The sequence below is a fragment of the Pongo pygmaeus genome, chromosome 2, assembly GCF_028885625.2.
Source record: "Pongo pygmaeus isolate AG05252 chromosome 2, NHGRI_mPonPyg2-v2.0_pri, whole genome shotgun sequence".
NCBI classification, from domain to species: domain Eukaryota; kingdom Metazoa; phylum Chordata; class Mammalia; order Primates; family Hominidae; genus Pongo; species Pongo pygmaeus.
The window spans coordinates 139,540,008-139,562,498 of record NC_085930.1 but is presented as its reverse complement, the minus strand read 5'-3'; the positions used below and the strand labels follow the sequence as shown (position 1 = coordinate 139,562,498).

General features: G+C 39.8%; 1 protein-coding gene across 7 annotated transcripts in view; it reads right to left on the bottom strand.

Annotated features, from left to right (window-relative positions):
• The window catches only part of ATP2C1 (ATPase secretory pathway Ca2+ transporting 1), a 160,082-nt gene that overhangs the window by 114,708 nt on the left and 22,883 nt on the right, over positions 1–22,491 (bottom strand). For 2 of the 7 annotated variants that reach the window (XM_054483253.2, XM_063661297.1), the window contains exons 1-2: positions 3,750–3,886; positions 3,310–3,495 (exon numbers count right to left, since the gene is read on the bottom strand). The exons of 2 other annotated variants lie outside the window; for them this stretch is intronic. In XM_054483253.2, the coding sequence (XP_054339228.1) occupies positions 3,310–3,315 (6 nt within the window). In that variant the 5' untranslated portion in view covers positions 3,316–3,495; positions 3,750–3,886. Of the gene's footprint in view, positions 1–3,309; positions 3,496–3,749; positions 4,068–22,491 lie in introns of those variants that run through there. 3 more of the 7 variants (XM_054483255.2, XM_054483256.2, XM_054483257.2) reach the window with 3 other exon arrangements.

The window sequence follows — 22,491 nt, the reverse complement described above, 5'->3', positions numbered from 1 at the left end:
AATCCATTATTTGAAAGGAAAACCTATTTGCAAGCTTCTCCAGCTAGACATATCTTTTCTAGTAAGCTATCACTTTAAACATGCAATTAACTTTTAAAAATCGGGTAAGAGCTGTTTACTTGTGCATCTCAAGATTCCTAAGTGGTTCTGTTTAGATTTGTGATAAACATGTAAAAAGAAATTCCAAAGGATCTGGATAAAATCCTAACTCACGACTGAATGTTAAGTAGTCCAAAAATTCCAGGAAATTAACATTTTAAATGTTCCTAGTGACAAGCAGAAAGTGTTCATGAAACATCCTGGAGTCTACAGCTAAAAATTGGTCAAGCTTTGCAGAGAAAGTTTAAATGGGCCCTGGGAAAAAGGTCCAGAAGAATCGAAACTGAAGTGCCAAAGAAAATACCACCATTGCTGAAGGAACCAACACATGGATGAAACCATTTCCTCCCCACACCACTGTAAGTTACCTAAGAACCTTCATGCTGATGCTCTAGGAAACCACTATCAATTCTACACTGTTCACACCTACAAATATAACTTACCTGCATACCTACTGGAGGATTCTCTGTTAAACAGCAGCATCACTCAATTCATCCAAGTTAACTGTATGTCAAACATTGCTCTGGCGGCTTCATTTATTACTCCCATCAACTTTGCAAGAGGGCATTATCTCATTTACAGATGAGAAAACTTAGAGGCTGAGAAAGCTTAGAAGCCTAGTAACTTGTCAGATTTTTTAGGAGAGGAAAACATTACCTGTCGGGCTTCAAATCCAAACCTGTCTCTTTCTATACTGGACCCTGGCTTCTTGGTAGAGCCCTAACTTTTTCTGTAGGCTTAAAAGCACTAATGCCATAGAAAATTCCTTATCTAACTCCACTCATCTCTCAACTAACAACGACAACTTCATTTTGAGCATTTTGGCCACTACTTGTTCCCCCTTCCAACATTTAACTGTCATGACAATATTAATGCCAGGTGGCCTATTAGCATGTATCAAACATTCAACTAGGCTATTTATAATTAACATCTACCGAGCACTTACTATGTGCCAGATACTGTTTGAATGTTTACAACAACCTCATAAGGTAGGTTCTATCATTATCTTTATTTTATGAAGAAACGGAAGCACAGAAAACTTTAATATGCACAAAGCCAAATGGTAAGCAACGAATCCAGCATTCAAATCAGTTTGCATGGTTCCACCACAACTCAAGCTCTTAAACGTTATCATTCCTATCTCACAAGAGAATTTATGCAGAGTTTCTCATTTAATCCTCTCAACTCTGTGAGTTAAAGATTATCAATCCCAATTTATAGATGAAGAAATACAGGCTCAGAAAGGTGAAGTATTTTACCTAAAATCACACAGCTTTAAGTGGTTCAAGGCAAGTTAGTCAAGACTTGAATCCATTTTTGTTTCACACCTCCAAATTGTTAATACTACACCATATCAAAGAAGGATGAAAACTATAAAAAGGCAAGTGAACAATAAAAAGGCACAGGTATCAATCTATGTAGTTTAACATGGTCAGTCACTTTTGAAAATTTCTAGGCTATATACGGGTTCTTCTTCAAACTGTTTATGCATAAAAAAAGTTACGATAGTGAGAAACTGACAAAAATGGTCTCTTGATGGTCAAGAATAATGGGACAGAAAACCCCACACGTTTTTAAGAACTGTATAATCTTTTACTATGAAACCATAAAATTCATATTTGGCCACAAAATACAGAGACAGACACAAGCAGGCACCATTCTCCTATCTCACAACTACCCCCTCCCACCTCAGTAGATAATGAGAATCGGCTTTATTACTCGTGCTCTTCTTCCTGAGAGATCAAGAAACAAAAGCAACATGAAAGAATCCACCTACTTTAGGCTACCCTCTTAAATCTGGTACCATTCTGAAAACAAGCTCATAAAGATACATTAAATGTCAGAAGTTATTCAAGATGTTTCTACCAAGAAACAAGTACATGAATGCATTTAACATTCTTTGTCTCATGTGCAGAATGGATTTGCCTTTCTTAAATCAATAAACTTAAAAGAGAGGAAAAAGGCTCAGAAAAGTGATTTTCCTTATCACCAAAAACATTACTGCTTTCAAATGTTTCTCAAGACCCAATTAGACAGTATAACTCCTCTGCAGTTATACACTTTAGTATTTCAGAAAATGTCTTCCGCCAATTATCCATCCAGAGTAAAATTGGACAGTATAATCATGCCTCTCATCATATTCCCTACATAGCCCAGAGGTCTCAGATAGCAAAACAGATTACTGCATCTATAAGAAATATCCATTTCAAAATTACTAGTCCTAGTCAGACAATCAAGCTTACATTCTCAACAATGGAAAAACAAATTAGAAGCAGCCAGCAAGCAAGACTGCAGCTCCTTTATACCAGACACATATTTTTTAAAACAAATTATACAAGAGGAAAAAACTGTCATTTGTTAAGTATCTTTTATAGTATTTTGCAGCCCGGTTAAAGGCAGAAGAAAAAAAAAATGATCACGCACAAGTCAGAAGTCAGTCCAAAGAATAAGTGTTGTTTCAGGAGGGGGAAAAAAAAATCACTTATTCACAATGCTCAACAATTTTAAAAATAATCAGTGCTGTATAGGAAAAGCATTAAATATTTTAACGAGGCCAAAGGGATCATGTAACATGTGAATGACGATCTAATGTGTCCAAAGTGTACAGTGAACAAACAGGTTCCGCTGTCAACCTCCTAAATGATGTTTTGAAATAGGGTGGAACTTTAAGGAAAGCACTCACCTCATAACATTTCATTAAATTCACTGTTTTTTGTGTGTGTGTGAACTGAAAAACAATGAGCTTTTTTCCCCAATGCTAGAGATAATAAAACATGGCTTGCTTTCTTATAAATGAATCCTGCCACACACCACATCGAGGCTTGAAACGCCAATATACAGAGATGCAGCCCATCCCCTTGTCCCCCATTTCCACTTCCCCTTGAGTAATTCCTTTCAAATAGCTATGTAAACATGCACAGACGCTATCTGAAATGAAAACTTCCCTCCCATTCCCTAAGCTGAAGAAAGCAGGAATTCCTCAAGAAAGCTGAATCAAGCTCAGTCACCCACAGAACCTCAATCTCTCAAATGCCCCATGTTACCAAAATAAAAGCTGGATACCCTAAGTAAGCAAATCCTTGGACACTTCACATACACAGTAAATAAATAAGCTCACGAAAATAAAAAGGTGGAAAAACAAAGACAACTTAAAAGCAAACCACCACACCCTCAACTCCGCGTTGCAACCGGTCGGCCAGGGGCCTTTACCTTCATTTTCCATCGAAACTGCACTCGGGTTGATGGCTACAAAGTCTTTAGTGTCAGCCACGGCCACACTGGGAATAGAGAGGAGAGGAGGAGGACAAGGAAGAGAAGCCCAAGGAATCCCAGGCTGTCACCCCCGCTCCCGGCCACGCGTCCCACGGCTGCTCCCACCACCCCTAGCAGCAGCATCTGCAAGAGAAACCAGGAGAAGCGGCGCTGACGAGAGAGAGGCTGAGGAAGGAGTTCCCCGCCCAGCCGCTATCTCGGGAGCCCCCCCCCAAGATCCCGCACCCGCCCCGTCGTGTGCCCGCAACGTCCCCAGCTCACGGCAGCGGGGCGGCGCCCTAGAGATGCCCCCCCAGCCATGGGATCCCCGAACCTCCCCTTCCTTCAGAACCTGGAAGTTTCTAGAAATGGGAGCAGGAGGTAATACTGGTACCCACCCAAAGCCCCAGACAGCCCTCCTCCAGGCTGCGGGGTCTCAGCCGCGGGGCTCGCGGGGGCGCCCCGCGCGCCTCGGGAGAAGAGGAGCTGCTCGCGGTGCAGCGGTGCGAGGCGGGAGCCTGCTCCCGGCGTGAGAAGAAGCGAGCGGGAGGGAGGGAGGGAGGGAGGGAGAGAGGGCGGGCGGGGAGGGGAGAGGAGAGGAGGTGAGGGGACCCGTCACGGTCCGCCGGGCCGGCTCCGCGAGGCCGTGCTGGTCTGCTCCCGCCTCCGACTCCTGCGCTCCGCCCCTCCCCGCCGCCGGCCGCCCAGTCGCGCCCGGCACTCCTGGGCCAGCCGCGCACCGAGCTTTGTCACTATCACTTCCGCTGAGAGAGGTGCGCGCAGGTGCATTCGTGCTCACGGGCTGGGAAGGCGGAAGTGAAGTGACGGCCGAGACTTCGGCCTGGAATGGACAATGTTTGGGTTTGGATCTGTCCGGTAGGAGGTCGCGCGGGGTTGGTGGCCCGCCCTGTTCTTGCCGGCGCCTCCGTTACCCCAGGGACGGTGTCCGCCCGTTTATATGCACCCACTGAACGCGAGGGTCGGAGATTCGCCCACGCCCCGTGTCGGCCACGCATTCCCGTGGGGCGGCCGCGGGGTCTGCCCAAGCTGACAGTCATGGCCGCTGTCCCCGAGGCGTTTAAGCGTTTTCTACAAAGTCTGTAGGGGAAGCCGCTCCCGTCTGGGTGGCAGTCACAATCTCAGCAGGCGACGTTGAGGCCCGCGGAAGGAAGGGGCGAGGTGCATGCTCTTGCCAGGGACTGGAGCACCGTGAGCAGCCTCCCGAGTCTCGCACTCTCACTTGCAAAACCCTGCACTGACTGCTTGGTTCTTGCGGGAGCCGGTAATCGCGGGGCAACTTCTCAAAATTCTCTAAGGGGTGTGCTTAGTTACCATGTGTAATGAGAGAGCAAGGTTCAGCCTCAGAGAGCTCCAGGGAGAACTAATCTTTTTCATTCGTTGGTGGTGTATGGAACTGGGGAGAGGCTGGAACAGCAAGTAGAAACCAGTCGTACAGCGGTCGAAGCCAATGAACGAGCACTTCTTTGGCCGCTGTACCTTTATCCAGTGGCAATGCCTTTTCACACGTAAACATATCACTTGCTCGGCATCTTACCCAGACCCCTAATAAGTGCTTTTTAATGAACGATTGGTTTTAATAAACCGTGGTGAGCCAGACATACAATGTTGAACAGAAGTCATCTCACACCCGTAACCACTAGAGGGCAGGGCTTCACCTACCGAGTTGGTTATCATCCTCCAGAGAACTCAAAAGAAAATTTCTGTATATGCTAGATGTGTTTTTCTCCATCAACACTTAGACACTTTACAAATTTGCTTTTATCTCAGGTCCTGTAACATATTGCAGTGTGCTCTCTAACCACACGTTCAACATCAAAATTAACGGACGGGGTTGCCTGTGTTTCTATATTTATTCCCAAGTAAGTGGTACTAGACTAGGATCGAAAATTCTGGACAGCTTTCTAGATTTACCTTTCTTTTAAGAAATATTGAACTTTTATTCAGCGAGGTCACTTTTAAAGATGAACCCATAAAAATCACTATCAAGTAGATTTCTAGTCTTACGAGTTAACTATTTATGATCCACCTCTGGCATGCATGGTCAGTGATTTTTGTCTGCACAATGACAGAGCCAAATTAATGGACGGGGTTGCCTGTGTTTCTATATTTCTTCCCAACTAAGTGGTACTAGACTAGGATCGAAAATTCTGGACGGTTTTTAGATTTACCTTTCTTTTAAGAAATATTGAACTTTTATTCAGCGAGGTCACTTTTAAAGATGAACCCATAAAAATCACTATCAAGTAGATTTCTAGTCTTAGGAGTTACTATTTATGATCAACCTCTGGCATGCATGGTCAGTGATTTTTGTCTACACAATGACATAGCCTGTGATTTGTACAATGATTGTGATCTCTCGTAATCAATTTGCAACAGTTATTACTGTACATATTCAACCTTGAAACAGCATTATATTAAAAACAAAATCATCTAAGGTAGGAAATTACACAATATAAACACTTTGATAACATGCATTTAAAAATAGAGTACAGAATTTGGTATTGGGTCACTTTAGCTGAAACATTTTTCTAAAGCAACTTTTCAGAACTATCTATTGTATTAATATACTGCAATACTCTAGCATTAACACTGAATCTATAACTCCTCCAAAAGATTTATAGCTCCATGGTTTATTCCTAAAATGACTTAAACTGAAATTTTACTTTTGGTCCCCTAAATTATGAAAATCATTGTTCCTATTACTAAGCCAAAAAAGAAACTGGTAAGATCAAGATCAGCTTTACCAAGAAGAATTGACTATTAGTCATTTTATATTAAAAACTTAAGCATCTGGAAATTTTGGTGTCTGAGGGGGTTCTGGAACCGATCCCCTGTGGACAATGAGGGATGACTATATACCTATATATGTCATACACACACATATGTATACGTATAGACAAACATATACACATATATATGTATATTCATACACCCACATATACATACACACTACCCTTCTTTCAAAAGATTTTTGTAAGAATCTCATAAAGTAAGTGAACACAGGTTGCAAATTACAAGCACTATAGAAGTATAAGATTATTATAGAGAGAAACAAGCAAATCCCTGGAGTGTTAGCTAGCTACAGTGGGATTGATGGCAATGAAACATATTATTTCCGAGTTTCAGCTTATTGCTTCCATAGAAATCAAAGCTCTAAAAATCCTTTCTACTCTCCTTTTGTCCTGAATATTTAACCTACAAAATTAAATGCATCTGATGCAAAAAGTGATCACGTGCAAGAAAGGGAAATTTGTGAGGCTTCTCCGCTTGGGGGAAATATTACAAATGGGAAAGATTGAAGAAGAATGGTCATGACATTCTAATTTTCTTTATACTGTGCTTTATTCCACAAAGGGTGTGTGGCATCTTGTTTTTCATATCAAATTTGATAGCTGCATTTTTATAAACCTGGATGGTAAAAGAATATGTGGTTCTTTAGGGATTTAAAAATTAAAACTTGGAAAAAATTATTTTAAAATCTTTCCTCAATTAATGAATGTCTTCTTTTAAAGGCTGTTTTAATGTTGTTTAAAGTACCAGAGGTTAATAGTTAAGAAATTTCACCTAGCTGCTAGAAAAGAAATTGTCATTTTATTTTAAGTTGAACATTTTATTTATTTACTTACTAACTTACTTAAGAGACAGAGTCTCTGTCGCTGAGGCTGGAGTGCAATGGTGCCATCATAGCACACTGCAGTCTTGAACTCCTGGGCTCAAGAGATCCTCTTGCCTCGGCCTATCAATGTGCTTGGGATTAGAGGCATGAACCACCATGCCTGGCAAAGTTGGACATGTTAAAAACATATAAAGATGCATCACTTTATTTTTATAAGCTAACCTACTCCAACAGAACAACAGAAGTATTTTTCTTCTTATAAGATAAAGGACATGCTAAATGTCAAGTTTAGAAAACTATAGTTTTATTGCCAAGAGTGTTGTATGAAATCAGTTCCTAACAAACGTCTACCAGAATTGCTATAAATCTGCCTAGTTCCATGTTTTGGCAGTGCTGGAAGATTAAAAGTTGGAAGCAAGAATAAAAATTGAAGGACTCATATGAGCTACTTGTGTTTGGTTGGTTTTAATAGCACCCAGATCCAGATCCCCAAGTACTCTACAAATATTTTATCACTCACAAAATTCCATAGCCTCTTTCACACTTGCTAGCATTTTAAACATGAAATATTTGATGAAACTGAGAAGACGAAATGAGAGAACTTATCCTCTTAATTTTTATTGTTAAAGAAGTTTATTTCAAGTATGACATAGTCTCTCCATTCATTGGCTCAGATTCTGAGCCAGTGATAATATTTGGGATCTCTTATATACTACCAATCTTCTGGATTAGACATGAGTGTGGATGGGATGCATGTGGAAATAAGAAAGAGGTAAGAGCAAAGTGAGTGTGAGTCCCATGACCAAGAGTACCATGACCGATGAACTTCATCATTTTCATGGAAAACAGACATACAATATTCCAAATTATATAAACTACAGGATTTGTTTTGAGATACAAATGTACCCATTTAAATGATAATATTCCACCTAGTTTCCAAACTAGCATAATTCACCTCTGGCCCCAAAACATTTGACAGCAGTAAATATGTAATAAAGACCTGTTAAATAAGTGGATAGCCTGAAAAATGTTTATCATAAATATTTTTTGTTGAATGAATAACAATCTACTTGTTTCCTATGATCAAACTAAAATCCAAGCTTCTACTTTCCTGTAAAACCATGAGGACTTAAGGGATTTTTAAGAAGTTTAAGGGTTTCTGGTGCATCTCACACCTATAATCCCAACATTTTGGGAGGCTGAGGCAGGAAAATTGCGTGAGCCCAGGAGTTCAAGACCAGGCTGGACCACATAGTGAGATCCTGTCTTTACAGAAAATAGAAGCATTAGCTGGGTGCAGTGGCACACACCTGTGGTCCCTGATACTCAGGCAGCTGGGGTGGGAAGATTGCTTAAGCCCAGGAGGTCGAAGCTGCAGTGAGCTGTAATCATGCCACTGCACTCCAGCCTGGGGGACAGAGCAAGAACCTGTCTCAAAAAAAAAAAAAAAGTTTAAAAAATAAACCTACATCTCCAAAAACCACAAAGGGGTTAACTAGGACAACATTATCTGAATGGGAATAAGTCCTAATTGTTGTAAGAAATGCTCGATATTGAGCACTGCCCAGAGCAAATAAAATTGCACACCCAGATTTTGAGCCCAGGTAACCATTTGAAATTGAAAGATAACAGTGTTGAGGTGCTTGTTTCCATGCATTTGAGAAATTTTGGCTGAGCCTGTGCTTTTGATTTTGATGGCATGCATATTAATGCCTGACAAAAAGCATTATACACTAGGTCGAATAATATACACTAGGTCATTTTGTTCAACATCATTTCATTAAATGATGAGAGAAAAAAACATCAATTACTGGTGGGGCCACTGTATTGAGTTTGCACATTCTCCCTGCATCTACATGGGTTTTCTCCAGGTATTCTGGTTTCCTCTCATATCCCTAAGTTGTGCATGTTAGGTTAATTGGCGTGTCTAAATTGTCCCAGTGTGAGTGAGTGTGTGTACGTGTGTACCCTGCGATAGAATGGCATCCTGTCCAGGGTTGATTCCTCCCTTGAGTGCTGAGCCGCCGGATAGGCTCCAGCCACCTACGACCCGGAACTGGAATAATTGGGTAAATAATTACCTTATTTGTTTTATTAATCTTTCTTAAATGTATGTATAACTCACATTTATTTCAGTGTTTAATATTTGAAGTGTTTTGGAGAGCAGAGCAAGATGGCGGAATAGAAGCCTATACCATTGATAACCCCCGACAGGAACAACACATTTTAACAACTATCTGCATACTGGAAAGTTTAACAACTAACTGCATACCATCACAAGAACCAAAAATCAGAGCAATCGGAGTACCTGGTTTTATATTCATATCACTGAAAGAATCATTGAAAAGAGTAGGAGAGACAGTCTTGAATCACTGACACCACCCCTTCCCCATAACCTAGCAGCAGCCATGCTACACAGAGAGTCTACGCACTTGGGGGAGGCAGAGTGCAGTGACTAGTGGTCTTTCTGTTGAACTCAGTGCTGCCATGTCACAGTGGAGAGCAAAGCCATGCTGAGCTCAGCCAGCACTCATGCATGAAGGGAACATTTGGACCAGACCTAGCCAGAGGGGAATGGACCATCCCAATTGTCAGAACTTGAGTTTTTGGCAAGCCTCACCACCATGGGCCAAAGTGCTCTGGGGTTCTAGGTAAACTTGAAAGGCTGTCTAGGACACAGGGATTGCAGTTCTTAGGCAACTTCTAGTGCTGGGCTGGGTTGGGCTTAGAGTCACTGGACTAGGGTGGTACATGACCTAGGGAGACACCAGCCAGGGAATCTAAGGGAGTGCTTGTGCCATCCTTCCCCCAACCCCAGGCAGCACAGCTTGAAGCAACAAAAGTGACTCCTCTGCGTATGAAAAGGGGAGAAAAGAAGACTTTGTTTTGCATCTTGCATACCAGCTCAGTCACAGTAGGATATGGCACTGGGCAGTCATGAGGCCCCCATGCCAGACCCTAGCTCATGGATGACATGTCTAGACACACCATGGGCCAAAAAGTAAACCGCTGCCTTGAAGGGAAGGATCCACACCTGGCAGGATTCATCACCTGTGACTAAAGAGCCTTGGGGCACTAAATAATCAGGATCAATACCCAGGTAGTGCATCATGGCATGGGCCTTGGGTGAGACTCTGAGACGTGTCTTCAAGTGAGACCCAGAACATTGCCAGCTGTGGTGGCTATGGTGAGAGACTCCTCCTGCTAGAGAAAAGCAGAGGGGAAAGTAAAGAGGACTTAGTCTTGCACTTTAGATACCAGCTCAGTCAGAGTGGCTTAGACCAACAAGTGGGCTCTTGAAGTCCCCAATCCCAGGCCTAACCTCTTGGATGGCATTTCATGACCTTCGCTGGGCCAGAGGGAAGCCCATTGCCCTGAAGGGTATGTCCCAAGCCTGGCAGCATTCACCACAGGCTGACTGAAGATCCTTTGAACTTTCAGTAAATACCAATGATGGTGTAGAAAACCACCCATGGCCTAGTGATAGTGGTTGCCACAGGGAGAGGATCCTCTGCCTGTGGAAAGGGGAGGGAAGAGCAGGAAGGACTTTGTATTGTGGTTTAAGTGCCAGCTTAGCTACAGTAGAATAAAACGTCAGGTAGACATATAAGGATTTTTGACTGCAGTCCCTAGCTCCCATACACCATCTCTGGACCCACCCGGGGCTGTGGGGAACTCACTGCCCTGAAGGGAAAGACACAAACCTGGCTGGTTTCACCACCCGCTAATGGTAGAGCCGTGGGGACTTGAGTGAACATAGGTGGTACCCAGGTAGTGGTTACAGAAAGCCATGAGCAAGACCTAGTGCTGTGCTGGCTTCAGGTGTGACCCAGCACCGTCCCAGTGGTGAGGGCCGGGGGGTGGTATGTCACTCTACCTGCAGCCCTAGGCAGCTCAGCACAGAGAGATTTCATTTGTTTGGGAAAAAGTAAGGGTAAAGAACAAGAGTCTCTGCCTCATAATACAGGGTTTTATCCAATAATTCTTCAGGGTTTTATCCAAGACCACCAAGGCAGTACCTCTACAAGTCTACAAGAACCACAGCCTTACTAGGCTTGAGGTGCCCCCTCATGCAGCTATGGCTTAGACCACAATATCCTAGTTCTTTCAAATACCTGAAAAGCCTTCCCAAGGAGGATGGGTACAAACAAGTCCAGACTGTGAAGACTACAATAAATACCTAACATTTCAATGCTCAGACACCAATAAACATCAAGACCATCCAGGAAAACATGACCTCACTAAATGAACTAAATAAGACACCAGGGATCAATCCAAGAGAAACAGAGATATGTGACCTTTCAGACAGAGAATTCAAAATAGCTCTTTTTAGAAAACTCAAAGAAATTCAAGATAACAGAAAAGAAATTCAGAATTTTATCAGATAAATTTAACAAACAAATTGAAATAGTTAAAAAGAAGCAAAACTTCTAGAGTTGAAAAATGCAACTGGAATACTAAAGAATGCATCAGAGTCTCTTAATAGCAGAATTGATCAAGCAGAAAAAATAAATGGTGAACATGTAGAAAGGCTATTTGAAAATACACGGTCAGAGAAGACAAAAGAAATAAGGATAAAAAAGAATGAAGCATGGCTATAAGATCTAGAAAATAGCCTTAAAATGGCAATAACTCTTAAATTATTGGCCTTAAAAAGGACGTAGAGAAAGAGATGGGGATAGAAAGTTTATTCAAAGGGATGATACCAGAAAACTTCCTAAGCCTGGAGAAAGATATCAACACTCAAGTACTAAAAGACTGTAGAACACCAGGCAGATTTAACCCAAAGCCTACCCCCTAGGTATTTAATATATCAAACTCCCAAAAGTCAAGGGTAAAGAAAGGATCCTAAAAGCAGCAAGAGAAAAGAAACAAATAAAATGGAGTTCCCAAATGTCTGGCAGCAGACTTTTCAGTGGAAATCTTACAGGCCAAGAGACAGTGGTGTGACATATTTAAAGTGCTAAAGGAAAAAAATAAAATTTATTGTAGAATAGTATATCCGGTGAAAATATCCTTCAAGCGTGAAGGACAAATAAAGACCTTCCCAGACAAACAAAAGCTGAGGGATTTCATCAATGCTAGATTTGTCCTAAAATAAATGTTAAACAGAGTTCTTCAACCTGAAAGACAAAGATGTTAATGAGCAATAAGAAATCGTCTATGTGAATATTTACAACAAACCCTCATGACGTGTTTATCTATGTAACAAACCTTCACGTGTACGCCCAAATCTAATATAAAAATTAAAATACATATATATATGTACAAACTCACTGGTAATAGTAAGCACATAGAAATCAGAGAATATTATAACTGATTGCAAAAACAAGCTGTAATTGTGGCATGTAGAGTACTCTTAAGTAGAAAGTCTAAATGGTGAACCAATCAAAAATGATAACTACAACTTTTCAAGACATAGTACAATGAAACAGAAACAAGAAGCTAAAAAGCAGGGGGACAAAGTTAAAGTGTAGAGTTTCTATTAGTTTTCTTTTTTTATGTTTTTTTGTTTATGCGATCAGTTTTAAGTTGTCTTAAGTTTAAAATAATGGGTTATAAGATAGTGTTTGCAAGCCTCATCTTGAAAAACGTACAATAGACACGAAAACTATAAGAAGCAAGAAATTAAATCATACCACCACAGAAAATCACCTTCACTAAAAGGAAGACAGAAGGAAGGAAAGAAGGAAGAGAAGACCACAAAACAACCAGAAAACAAAATAGTAACAGGAAGTCTCTACTTATCAATAATAACATTAAGTGCAAATGGACTAAACTGTCCGACCAAAAGACACAGAGTGGCTGAATAGATTAAAAAACAAGACCCAGTGATCTATTATCTATAAGAAACACACTTCACCGGCTGTGCACAGTGGCTCATGCCTGTAGTCCCAGCACTTTGGGAGGCAGAGGCGGGTGGATCACCTGAGGTCAGAAGTTTGAGACCAGCCTGGCCAACATAGTGAAACCCTGTCTCTACTAAAAATACGAAAATTAGCTGGGCGTTGTCGCGGGTGCCTCTGATCCCAGCTACTCCAGAGGCTGAGGCAAGAGAATCACTTGAACCCAGGAGGCGGAGTTTGCAGTGAGCCAAAATCGCACCATTGCACTCCAGCCTGGGCGACAAGAGCAAGACTCTGTCTTAAAAAAAAAAAAAAAAAAAGAAAGAAAAGAAAAGAAACACACTTTACCTATTAGGATACACATAGGCTGAAAATAAAAGTATGGAAAAAGATATTCCAAGCCAATGGAAACCAAAAAAGAGCAGGAGTAGCTATGCTTATATCAGACAAAATAGTTTTCATGACAAAAACTATAAGAAGAGACAAAGAAGGTCATCATATAATGATAAAGAGGTCAATTCAGCAAGAGGATATAACAATTATAAATATGTATGTACCTAACACTGGAGCACCCAGATATATAAAGCTAATTTTATTAGAGCTAAAGAGAGAGACCTCAATACAAAAATAGCTGGAGAAATAAACACTCCATTATCAGCATTGGACAGATCTCCTAGACAGAAAATCAACAAACATCAGATTTAATCTGCACTGTAGACCAAATGGACCTAATAGATATTTACAGAACATTTCATCCAGTGGCTGCATATTACACATTCTTCTACTCAACACATGGAGTAGTCTCAGGGACAGACCATATGTTAGGTCACAAAAGAAGTCTTAAACGTTCCACAGAAATGAAGTAATATCAAGCATCTTGTCTGACCACAATGGAATAAAACTAGAAATTAATAACGAGGAATTTTGAAAACTATACAGATACGTGGAAATTCAACAATATGCTCCTGAATGACCAGTGGATCAATGAAGAAATTAAGAAGGAGAACGGGCACAGTGGCTCACGCCTGTAATCTCAGCACTTTGGGAGGCTGAGGTGGGCAGATCACCTGAGGTCAGGAGTTCGAGACCAGCCTGGCCACTGTCGTGAAACCCCCCTCTCTACTAAAAGTACAAAAATTAGCCAGGCATGGTGGCCAGAGCCTGTAATCATAGCTACTCAAGAGGCTGAGGTGGGAGAATTACTTGAACCCGAGAGGCGGAGGTTGCAGTGAGATGAGATGACACCACTGCAGTCCAGCCTGGGCGACACAGAAAGACTCTATCAAAAAAAAAAAAAAAAAGAAAGAAAGAAAGAAAAAGAAATTAAGAAAGAAATTGAAAAATTTCTTGAAATAAATGCTAATGGAAACACAACATACCAAAACATATCAGATACAGTGAAAGAGGGAAGTTTATAGCTATAAGTACTAAGAGGGAAGTTTAAGCTCTAAGTACCTACATCAAAAAGAAGAAAGAGGGTTGGGTGCGGCAGCTCACACGAGTGATCCCAGCACTTTGGGAGGCCGAGGTGGGCAGATCACTTGAGGTTAGGTCAGGAGTTTGAGACCAGCCTGGACAACATGGTGAAACCCTGTCTCTACTAAAAAGACAAAAGTTAGCCGGGCGTCATGGCAGGTGCCTACAATCCCAGCTATCTGGGAGGCTGAGGCAGGAGAATTGCATGAGCCTGGGAGGCAGATGTTGCAGTGAGCTAAGATCACACCACTGCACTCCAGCCTAGGTGACAGAGCAAAACTCTGTGGAAAAAAAAAAAAAAAAAAAAAGAAGAAAGACTTCAAATAAATATCCTAATGATGCATCTTCTAAAAAATTAGAAAAGCAATAGTACATCAAACTCAAAATTAGTAGGAAAAAAAGCAGTAATAAAGATCAGAGCAGAAATAAGTTTGAAATGAAGAAAACAATAAAAATGTCAATGAAACAAAAAGTTAGTCTTTTGAAAAGATGAACAAAACTGACAAACCATTAGCCAGACTAACAAAGAAAAAAAAGGAAAAGACCCAAATAAAATCAGAGATGAAAATGGAAATATTGCAACTGATACTACAGAAATTCAAAGGATCATTAGTGGCTAGTATGATCAACCATATGCTAATAAATTGGAAAATTTAGAAGAAATGGGTAAACTCCTAGACACATACAACCTACCAAGATTAAACCATGAAGAAATCCAAAGCCTGAACAGTAACAAGTAACAAGATTGAAGCCATAATAAAAAGTCTTCCAGCAAAGAAAAACTTGGGACCTGATGGCTTCACTGCTGAATTCTACCAAACATTTAAAGGTGAACTAATACCAATGCTACTCAAACTATTACAAAAAATAGAGGAGGAGGGAATACTTCCAAACTCATTCTACGAGGCCAGTGTTACCCTGATACAAAGAACAAAGACACATCAAAAAAAAAAAAAAGTCTACAGGCTGGCGTCTCTGATGAATATTAATGCAAAAATCCTCAATGAAATACTAGCAAACCAAATTCAACAATTCATTAAAGACACCATTCATCATGACCAAGTGAGCTTATCCTTGGGATGCAAGGATGGTTCAACATATGCAAATCAATTAATGTGATATGTCATAGCAACAGAATGAAGGACAAAAACCATATGATCACTTCAATTGATGCTGAAAAACCACTTGATAAAATTCAACATCTCTTCATGAAAAAAACCCTTTAAAAACTAGGTAGAGAAGGAACATATCTCAACATAATAAAAGTTGTGGCTGGGCATGGTGGCTCACGTCTGTAATCCCAGCACTTTGGGATGCCAAGACAGGCAGATCACTTGAGGTCAGGAGTTTGAGATCAGCCTGGCCAATATGGTGAAACCTCATCTCTACTAAAAATACAAAAAATTAGCCAGGTGTGGTGGTGCATGCCTGTAATCCCAGTTACTCGGGATTACAAGAGGCAAGAGAATCACTTGAACCCAGGAGGTGGAGGTGGTAGTGAGCCAGGGTCGCACCACTGCATTCCAGCCTGGGCAACAGAGTGAGAAAAAAAAGAAGAAGGAGAAAGAAAAGAAAGAAAAAAGTATATGACAGACACACAGCTAGTATCACCCTGAATGGGGAAAAACTGAGAGTCATTATTGTAGACTGGAACATGAAAAGGATGCCCACTTTTTCACCACTATTATTCAACATAGTACTGGAAGTCCTAGCTAGAGCAATTAGGCAAGAGAAATAAAAAAAAGAACATCTAAATTGTAAAAGAAGAAGTTTAATTACTTTTATTTGCAGATGATATGACTATATATTGGAAAAACCTAAAGACGCCACCAAAAACTATTAGAACTGATAAATAAAGTCAGTAAAGTTGCAGGACACAAAATCAACATACAAAAATCAGTAGCATTTCTAAATGCCAACAGAATACAATATGAAAAAGAAGTAAAAATAATCCCACACGTAATAGCCACAAATAAAATTAAATCCCTAGAAATTAACTTAACCAAAGAAGTGAAACATCTCTATGATGAAAACTGTAAAACACTGATGAAAGCAATTGAAGAGGATGCAAAACAATGTAAACATATTCTATGTTCATGGAATGCAAGAATTAATATTTTTAAATGTCCATGCTACCCAAAGCAATCTACTGATTGAATGCAATCTCTACCAAAATGCCGATGACTTTCCTCACAGAAATAGAAGAAATAACATGGAAAACATGGAGAAACACCATCTCTACAAAAAACTTAAAAACTAGCTGGGCATGGTGGTGTGCACCTGTGGTCCCAGCAACTTGGGAGGCTGAGGTGGGAGGACTGCTTGAGCCCAGGAGGACAAGGCTGTGGTGAGCCATGTTCACACCACTGCACTCCAGCCTGGACGAGAGAGAGAGAAAGGAGGGGAAGGGGGAGGGGGAGGGGGAGGAGGAGGAGGAGAAGAAGAAGAAGAAAAAGAAAAGGAGGTCTTAAAATAGGTGAGTAAGTTAAATTGCCACTGGCCAATATCTTCCACCAGCTTTGAAAGCTTTGCTGATGGGTTGGTTGTTTTAAATTAAAACTGTGGGGAAAATTCTGTATCATATCTGCAGGCCTCTAGCTGTGTTTGCATTAATAGCCTAGGCCTCCTCCCTCCATTTAAATGCTGTATGAATTTCATATCAGAAACATTTTCAATCTCTCTTTATCCTGCTGCACACTGGGATGTGAGAGTGCTTTGGGAAAGGTTGCATTTCCTCATACCTCCAAAATGGTACGTTTTGCACTTAAAAGTTTTCTATCCCAATAACTGCTGGAAGTCAGATATTTTCTGCAAAGCTTGCATCTGTGTCTGAACTTGTCCCATGTCCTTCCAGGCCCCCTGCAGAAATCATCTCTCTCCACTGTGCTTCCTATTGTGCAAATAAATGAGAAAAAAGGCAAAAAATGCCGTTATGATAATAAATTGGAGAGTGAGATACACAGCCCCAAGGCTTTATGAGGATCCTGCAGTTTAGCCCTGGACAATCATCCAAACAGACCACTAGTCCCACTGAGCGTACTATGGGAGATACAGAACCCATATCAATGAGATGGTTTTTGAAATAGATAATGAAAAAGGGGAAATTACAATTTGGCAATATAGTTTGTGAGATAAATGATAGAGAAGGGTAATTACAAATTGGCAGGAAAGAGTTTTTGCAACACAAGCAAATTGTTAATCCTTTAGGTTAGAAAATTTATTGCTACAATCAAAGATCAGGTGGAAAATTGGATTAGAAGCATTTACAGTATGCCTTCGGACAACCTTATTTTTCTTCCTTGGTTATAAAAGGTAATGCTTTTGTAGCCTATATTATATTTTAAGTTTTTAATAGTTCCAAATGTCCAACACTTAGGTGAATTGGAAAAATGAGGATTTGGAGGGGTAAAACTTCCTATGAGTGGGAAAACAGGTAAGCTGAGGTGAAAATTTGGGGCTTGAACTGACCCAATCAAGCTCCCAATTCAAACATCTGAATGCAAAACTATTTTCTGCAAAACTGCTACATCAACTACTAGAAATATTGGTATTTTAAATGAGCAGTGTCCCAGTCTAGAATATTTAACAGGAGGCTTACAAACTAAAAATGGCACCAGGCCCTTTGAGGTGAGTAAAGGGAACTCTGTAATTTTCCAAATGATAATTATAGTATATCTTTTAATGAATGTCATAAGTAATCCTCAAACATCCATTCCCAGCCACCATCAACACCTTTGCACTCCTCCTAGGTACCTGCTGCCACCACCACACCAAATAGGGGTTAAAGGACCAGACTGCATGAGGGTTCACTATCACTTCTGCCAGCAACCCAGCCCATTCCAGTGATGAGGTCATCATGCACCCATGTGCTGCCCAGGGGCCCAAGGATCATCTCACCTGGCATCCCCATCCAGCACAGCTTTCCCACAGCCTCCACAGACAACTGCAACCTAAGCCACTGAGGAACTGGCAGACACCACTGATGTTGATGACAGCCAAAGAAATTATACAGAGACTGTACTATTGCTCCCACCCAAAATGAAAGTCAAAGCACTCTACCCAACTGACATTATGAATACATCTATAGGAAAAAGTCTTTTTCTATGAAAGATACTCTATAAAATTGGAAGAAAACAATGGTTACACCAAATGCACAGATATTAACATAGAGAAACAAAAAAACATGAAAAAGCAAGGAAATATAACGGCACCAAAAAACAACGGCAATTCTTCAGTAGCAGAATACCAAAAAAGGAAATGCATGAAATGCTTGAAAAGGAATTCAAAATAATTATCTTCAGAAAACTCAGTGAAATGCAAACAAACACAGATAAACAATACAATAAAATCAAGAAAACAATTCAGGATCTGAATGAAAAATTCAACAGAGGTACATTTCATTAAAAAAAAGAGAAAAAAAACAGAAATATCGGCCAGGCATGGTGATTCACACCTGTAATCCCAGCACTTTGGGAGGCTGAGGCAGGTGGATCATGAGGTCAGCAGTTCAAGACCAGCCTGGCCAACATGGAGAAACCCTGCCTCTACTAAAAAATAAAAATACAAAAATTAGCTTAGCTGTGCATGGTGGCGTGTGCCTGTAATCCCAGCTACTCAGGAGGCTGAGGAAGGAGAATTGCTTGAACTGGGACCCAGGAGGCAGAGGTAGCAGTAAGCCAAGACCGTGCCACTGCACTCCATCCTGGACAACAGAGTGAGACTCTGTCAAAAAAAAAAAAAAAAAAAAAAACCAGAAATATTAAAACTGAAGAACCCAATGAATGATATAAACAATACTTACATAGTTTCAATTAGCTAGAAAGTGTATGTTGAATGGTCCCAACAGAAAGAAATGTAATTTAATAAAATAATAGCTGAAAAATTCCCAAATTTTAGGAGTGATATAGACATCCAGATACTGGAAGCTCAAAGATCTCCAAATAAATTCAACACAAAAAGGTTCTATTTGAAATGCATTATAGTTACATTGCCAAAAGTTGAAGAAAGAATTCTGAAAACAGCAAGAGATAAGCATCAAGTCACATCTAAAGGAATCCCCATCAGAATAACAGCATATTTCTCAGCAGAAACCTTACAGGCCAGGAGAGAATGGGACAATATATTCAAAGTGCTGAAAGAAAGAAATTGTCAGGCAAGAATACTATACCCAGGAAAGCTAACTTTCAGAAATGAAGGAGAAATAAAGTATTTTCCAGAAACCAAAAACAGGAAACTCATCAATACCCCTCTAAAAAATGCTTAAGAAAGTCCCACATTTGGAAGCTAAAGGACAATGTCATATTTACCATCGAGAAAACACACAATAGTGTAAAATTCACTGGTAGAACAGATACAAAAATAAGACAGAAAAAGGAACTAAACATTATCACTACAGAAAATCATTAAACTGCAAAGAAAAACAAGAAGAAAGAAGCAAAGGGTACACAAAACATTCCAAAAACAATTAACAAAATGACAGAAGTAAATTTTCATTTATTAATAGCAACGTTAGGGCTAAACATTTTATGATTTTTTTATTATACTTTAAGTTCTAGGGTACATGTGTACAATGTGCAGGTTTGTTACATATGTATACATGTGCCATGTTGGTGTGCTGCACCCATTAACTCGTCATTTACATTAGGTATGTCTCCTAATGCTATCCCTCCCCCCTCCCCCTACCCCATGACAGGCCCCGATGTGTGATGTTCCCCACTCTGTGTCCAAGTGTTCTCATTGTTCAATTCCCACCCATGAGTGAGAACATGCGGTATTTGGTTTTGTGTCCTTGCGATAGTTTGCTCAGAATGATGGTTTCCAGCTTCATCCATGTCCCTACAAAGGACATGAGCTCATCCTTTTTTATGGCTGCATAATATTCCATGGTGTATATGTGCCACATTTTCTTAATCCAGTCTATCATTGATGGGCAGTTGGGTTGGTTCCAAGTCTTTGCTATTGTGAATAGTGCCACAATAAACATACGTGTGCATGTGTCTTTATAGCAGCATGATTTATAATCCTTTGGGTATATACCCAGTAATGGGATGGCTGGGTCAAATGGTATTTCTAGTTCTAGATCCTCGAGGAATCGCCACACTGACTTCCACAATGGTTGAACTAGTTTGCAGTCCCACCAACAGTGTAATAAAAGTGTTCCTGTTTCTCCACATCCTCTCCAGCACCTGTTGTTTCCTCACTTTTTAATGATCGCCATTCTAACTGGTGTGAGATGGTATCTCATTGTGGTCTTGATTTGCATTTCTCTGATGGCCAGTGATGATGAGCATTTTTTCATGTGTCTGTTGGCTGCCTAAATGTCTTCTTTTGAGAAGTGTCTGTTCATATCCTTTGCCCACTTTTTGATGGGGTTGTTTGATTTTTTCTTGTAAATTTGTTTAAGTCCTTTGTAGAATCTGGATATTAGCCCTTTGTCAGATGGGTAGATTGTAAAAATTTTCTCCCATTCTGTAGGTTGCCTGTTCACTCTGATGGTAGTTTCTTTTAAACATTTTAAATCCCCCCAATTGAAAGATATAGACTGGCTGAATGAATAAGGAAAAACAAAACCCAACTTTATGCTGCCAACAAGAAACTCCTGTCACTTGTAAAAACAGACAGAGACTGTGAGTGAAGGAATGGAAAAATGTATACCACACAAATGAAAACCAAAAGTATACAGGAGTAGCTATACTTATATCAGACAAAATAGATTAGGCAAGCAAAATAAATAAAGAGCATCCAAATTCAAAAAGAGGAAGTCAAATTGGCCCTGTTTGCAGATAACATGATCTTATATACAGAAAAACCTAAATACTCCACCAAAGTACTTTTAGAACTAATAAACAAATTCAGTAAACTTGTAGGAAACAAAATCAACATACAAAAATCAGTAGCATTTCTGTATGCCAATAACAACAACAATAAAAAGAAATCAAGAAAGCAATTACATTTATACTAGCTCCAAAAAATCCCTAGGAATAAATTTAACCAAGGAGGTGAAAGACCTCTACAATGAAAACTATAAAACGCTGATGAAACAAATAGTAGAGGACACAAAAACAATGGAAAGACATCCTATGCTCATGAATTGAAAGAATTAGTATTGTTAAAATGACCATACTACTCAAGCTACAGATTCAATGCATTTCCAATTAAAATACCAATGACATTTTTCATAGAAATAGAAAAAACAGTCTTAAAATTCATGTGGAAACACAAAAGATCCTGAGGAGCCAAAGCAATCCTAAGCAAAAAGAACAAACCTGGATGCATCACTCTATCTGGCTTCAAAATACGCTACAAAATTTTAGTGACCAAAACAGCATGATAAAAACAGAAACAAGGACAAATAGAACAGAATAGAGGACCTAGAAATGAATCCAACTATTTGCAGCCAACTAATTTTCAGAAAAGAAGACAAGAACATACACTAGTGAAAGAACATCCTTTTCAATAAATGGTGTTGGGAAAACTGGATATTCATATTAAAGAAGAATTAAACTAGACCCCTAACTCTCAGCATATATAAAAATGAACCCAATGTGGATTAAATAATTAAATGTAAGACACAAAGCCCTAAAACTACTAGAAGAAAACAGGGAAAATGCTTCCAGACATTGGTCTAGGAAAAAATTTTATGGGTAAGACTTCAAGAGTACAGGGAACAAAAATAAAAATAGACAAGTGGGACTATATCAAACTAAAAGCCTCTGCACAACAAAGAGTATCATCAACAAAATGAAGAGACAACCTGTAGAATGGAAATAAATATTTCCAAACTATTTACCTGACAAAATATCCAGGATATACAAAGAACTGAAAAAAACCAACAGCTCAAAAAATAACTCCAAAAAAAACCCTCAAATATTTTGATTTAAAAATGGGCAAATGATCTAAAGACACTTCTCAAAAGAAGACAAGCAAATGGCCAACAAGTACATGAAAAAAAAAAAAAACACTCGACATCACTAATTATCAGAGAAATACAAATCAAAACCACAATGAGATATCACCTCACACTTGTTAGAATGACCACTGTCAAAAAGACAAAGAATAACAAATGCCAGTGAGGATACAGAAGAAGGGAAACTCATACGGTATTAGTGTGATTGTAAATTAATACAGCCATTATGGAAAACAGTATGGAGTTTCCTCAAAAAACTAAAAATAAAACTATCA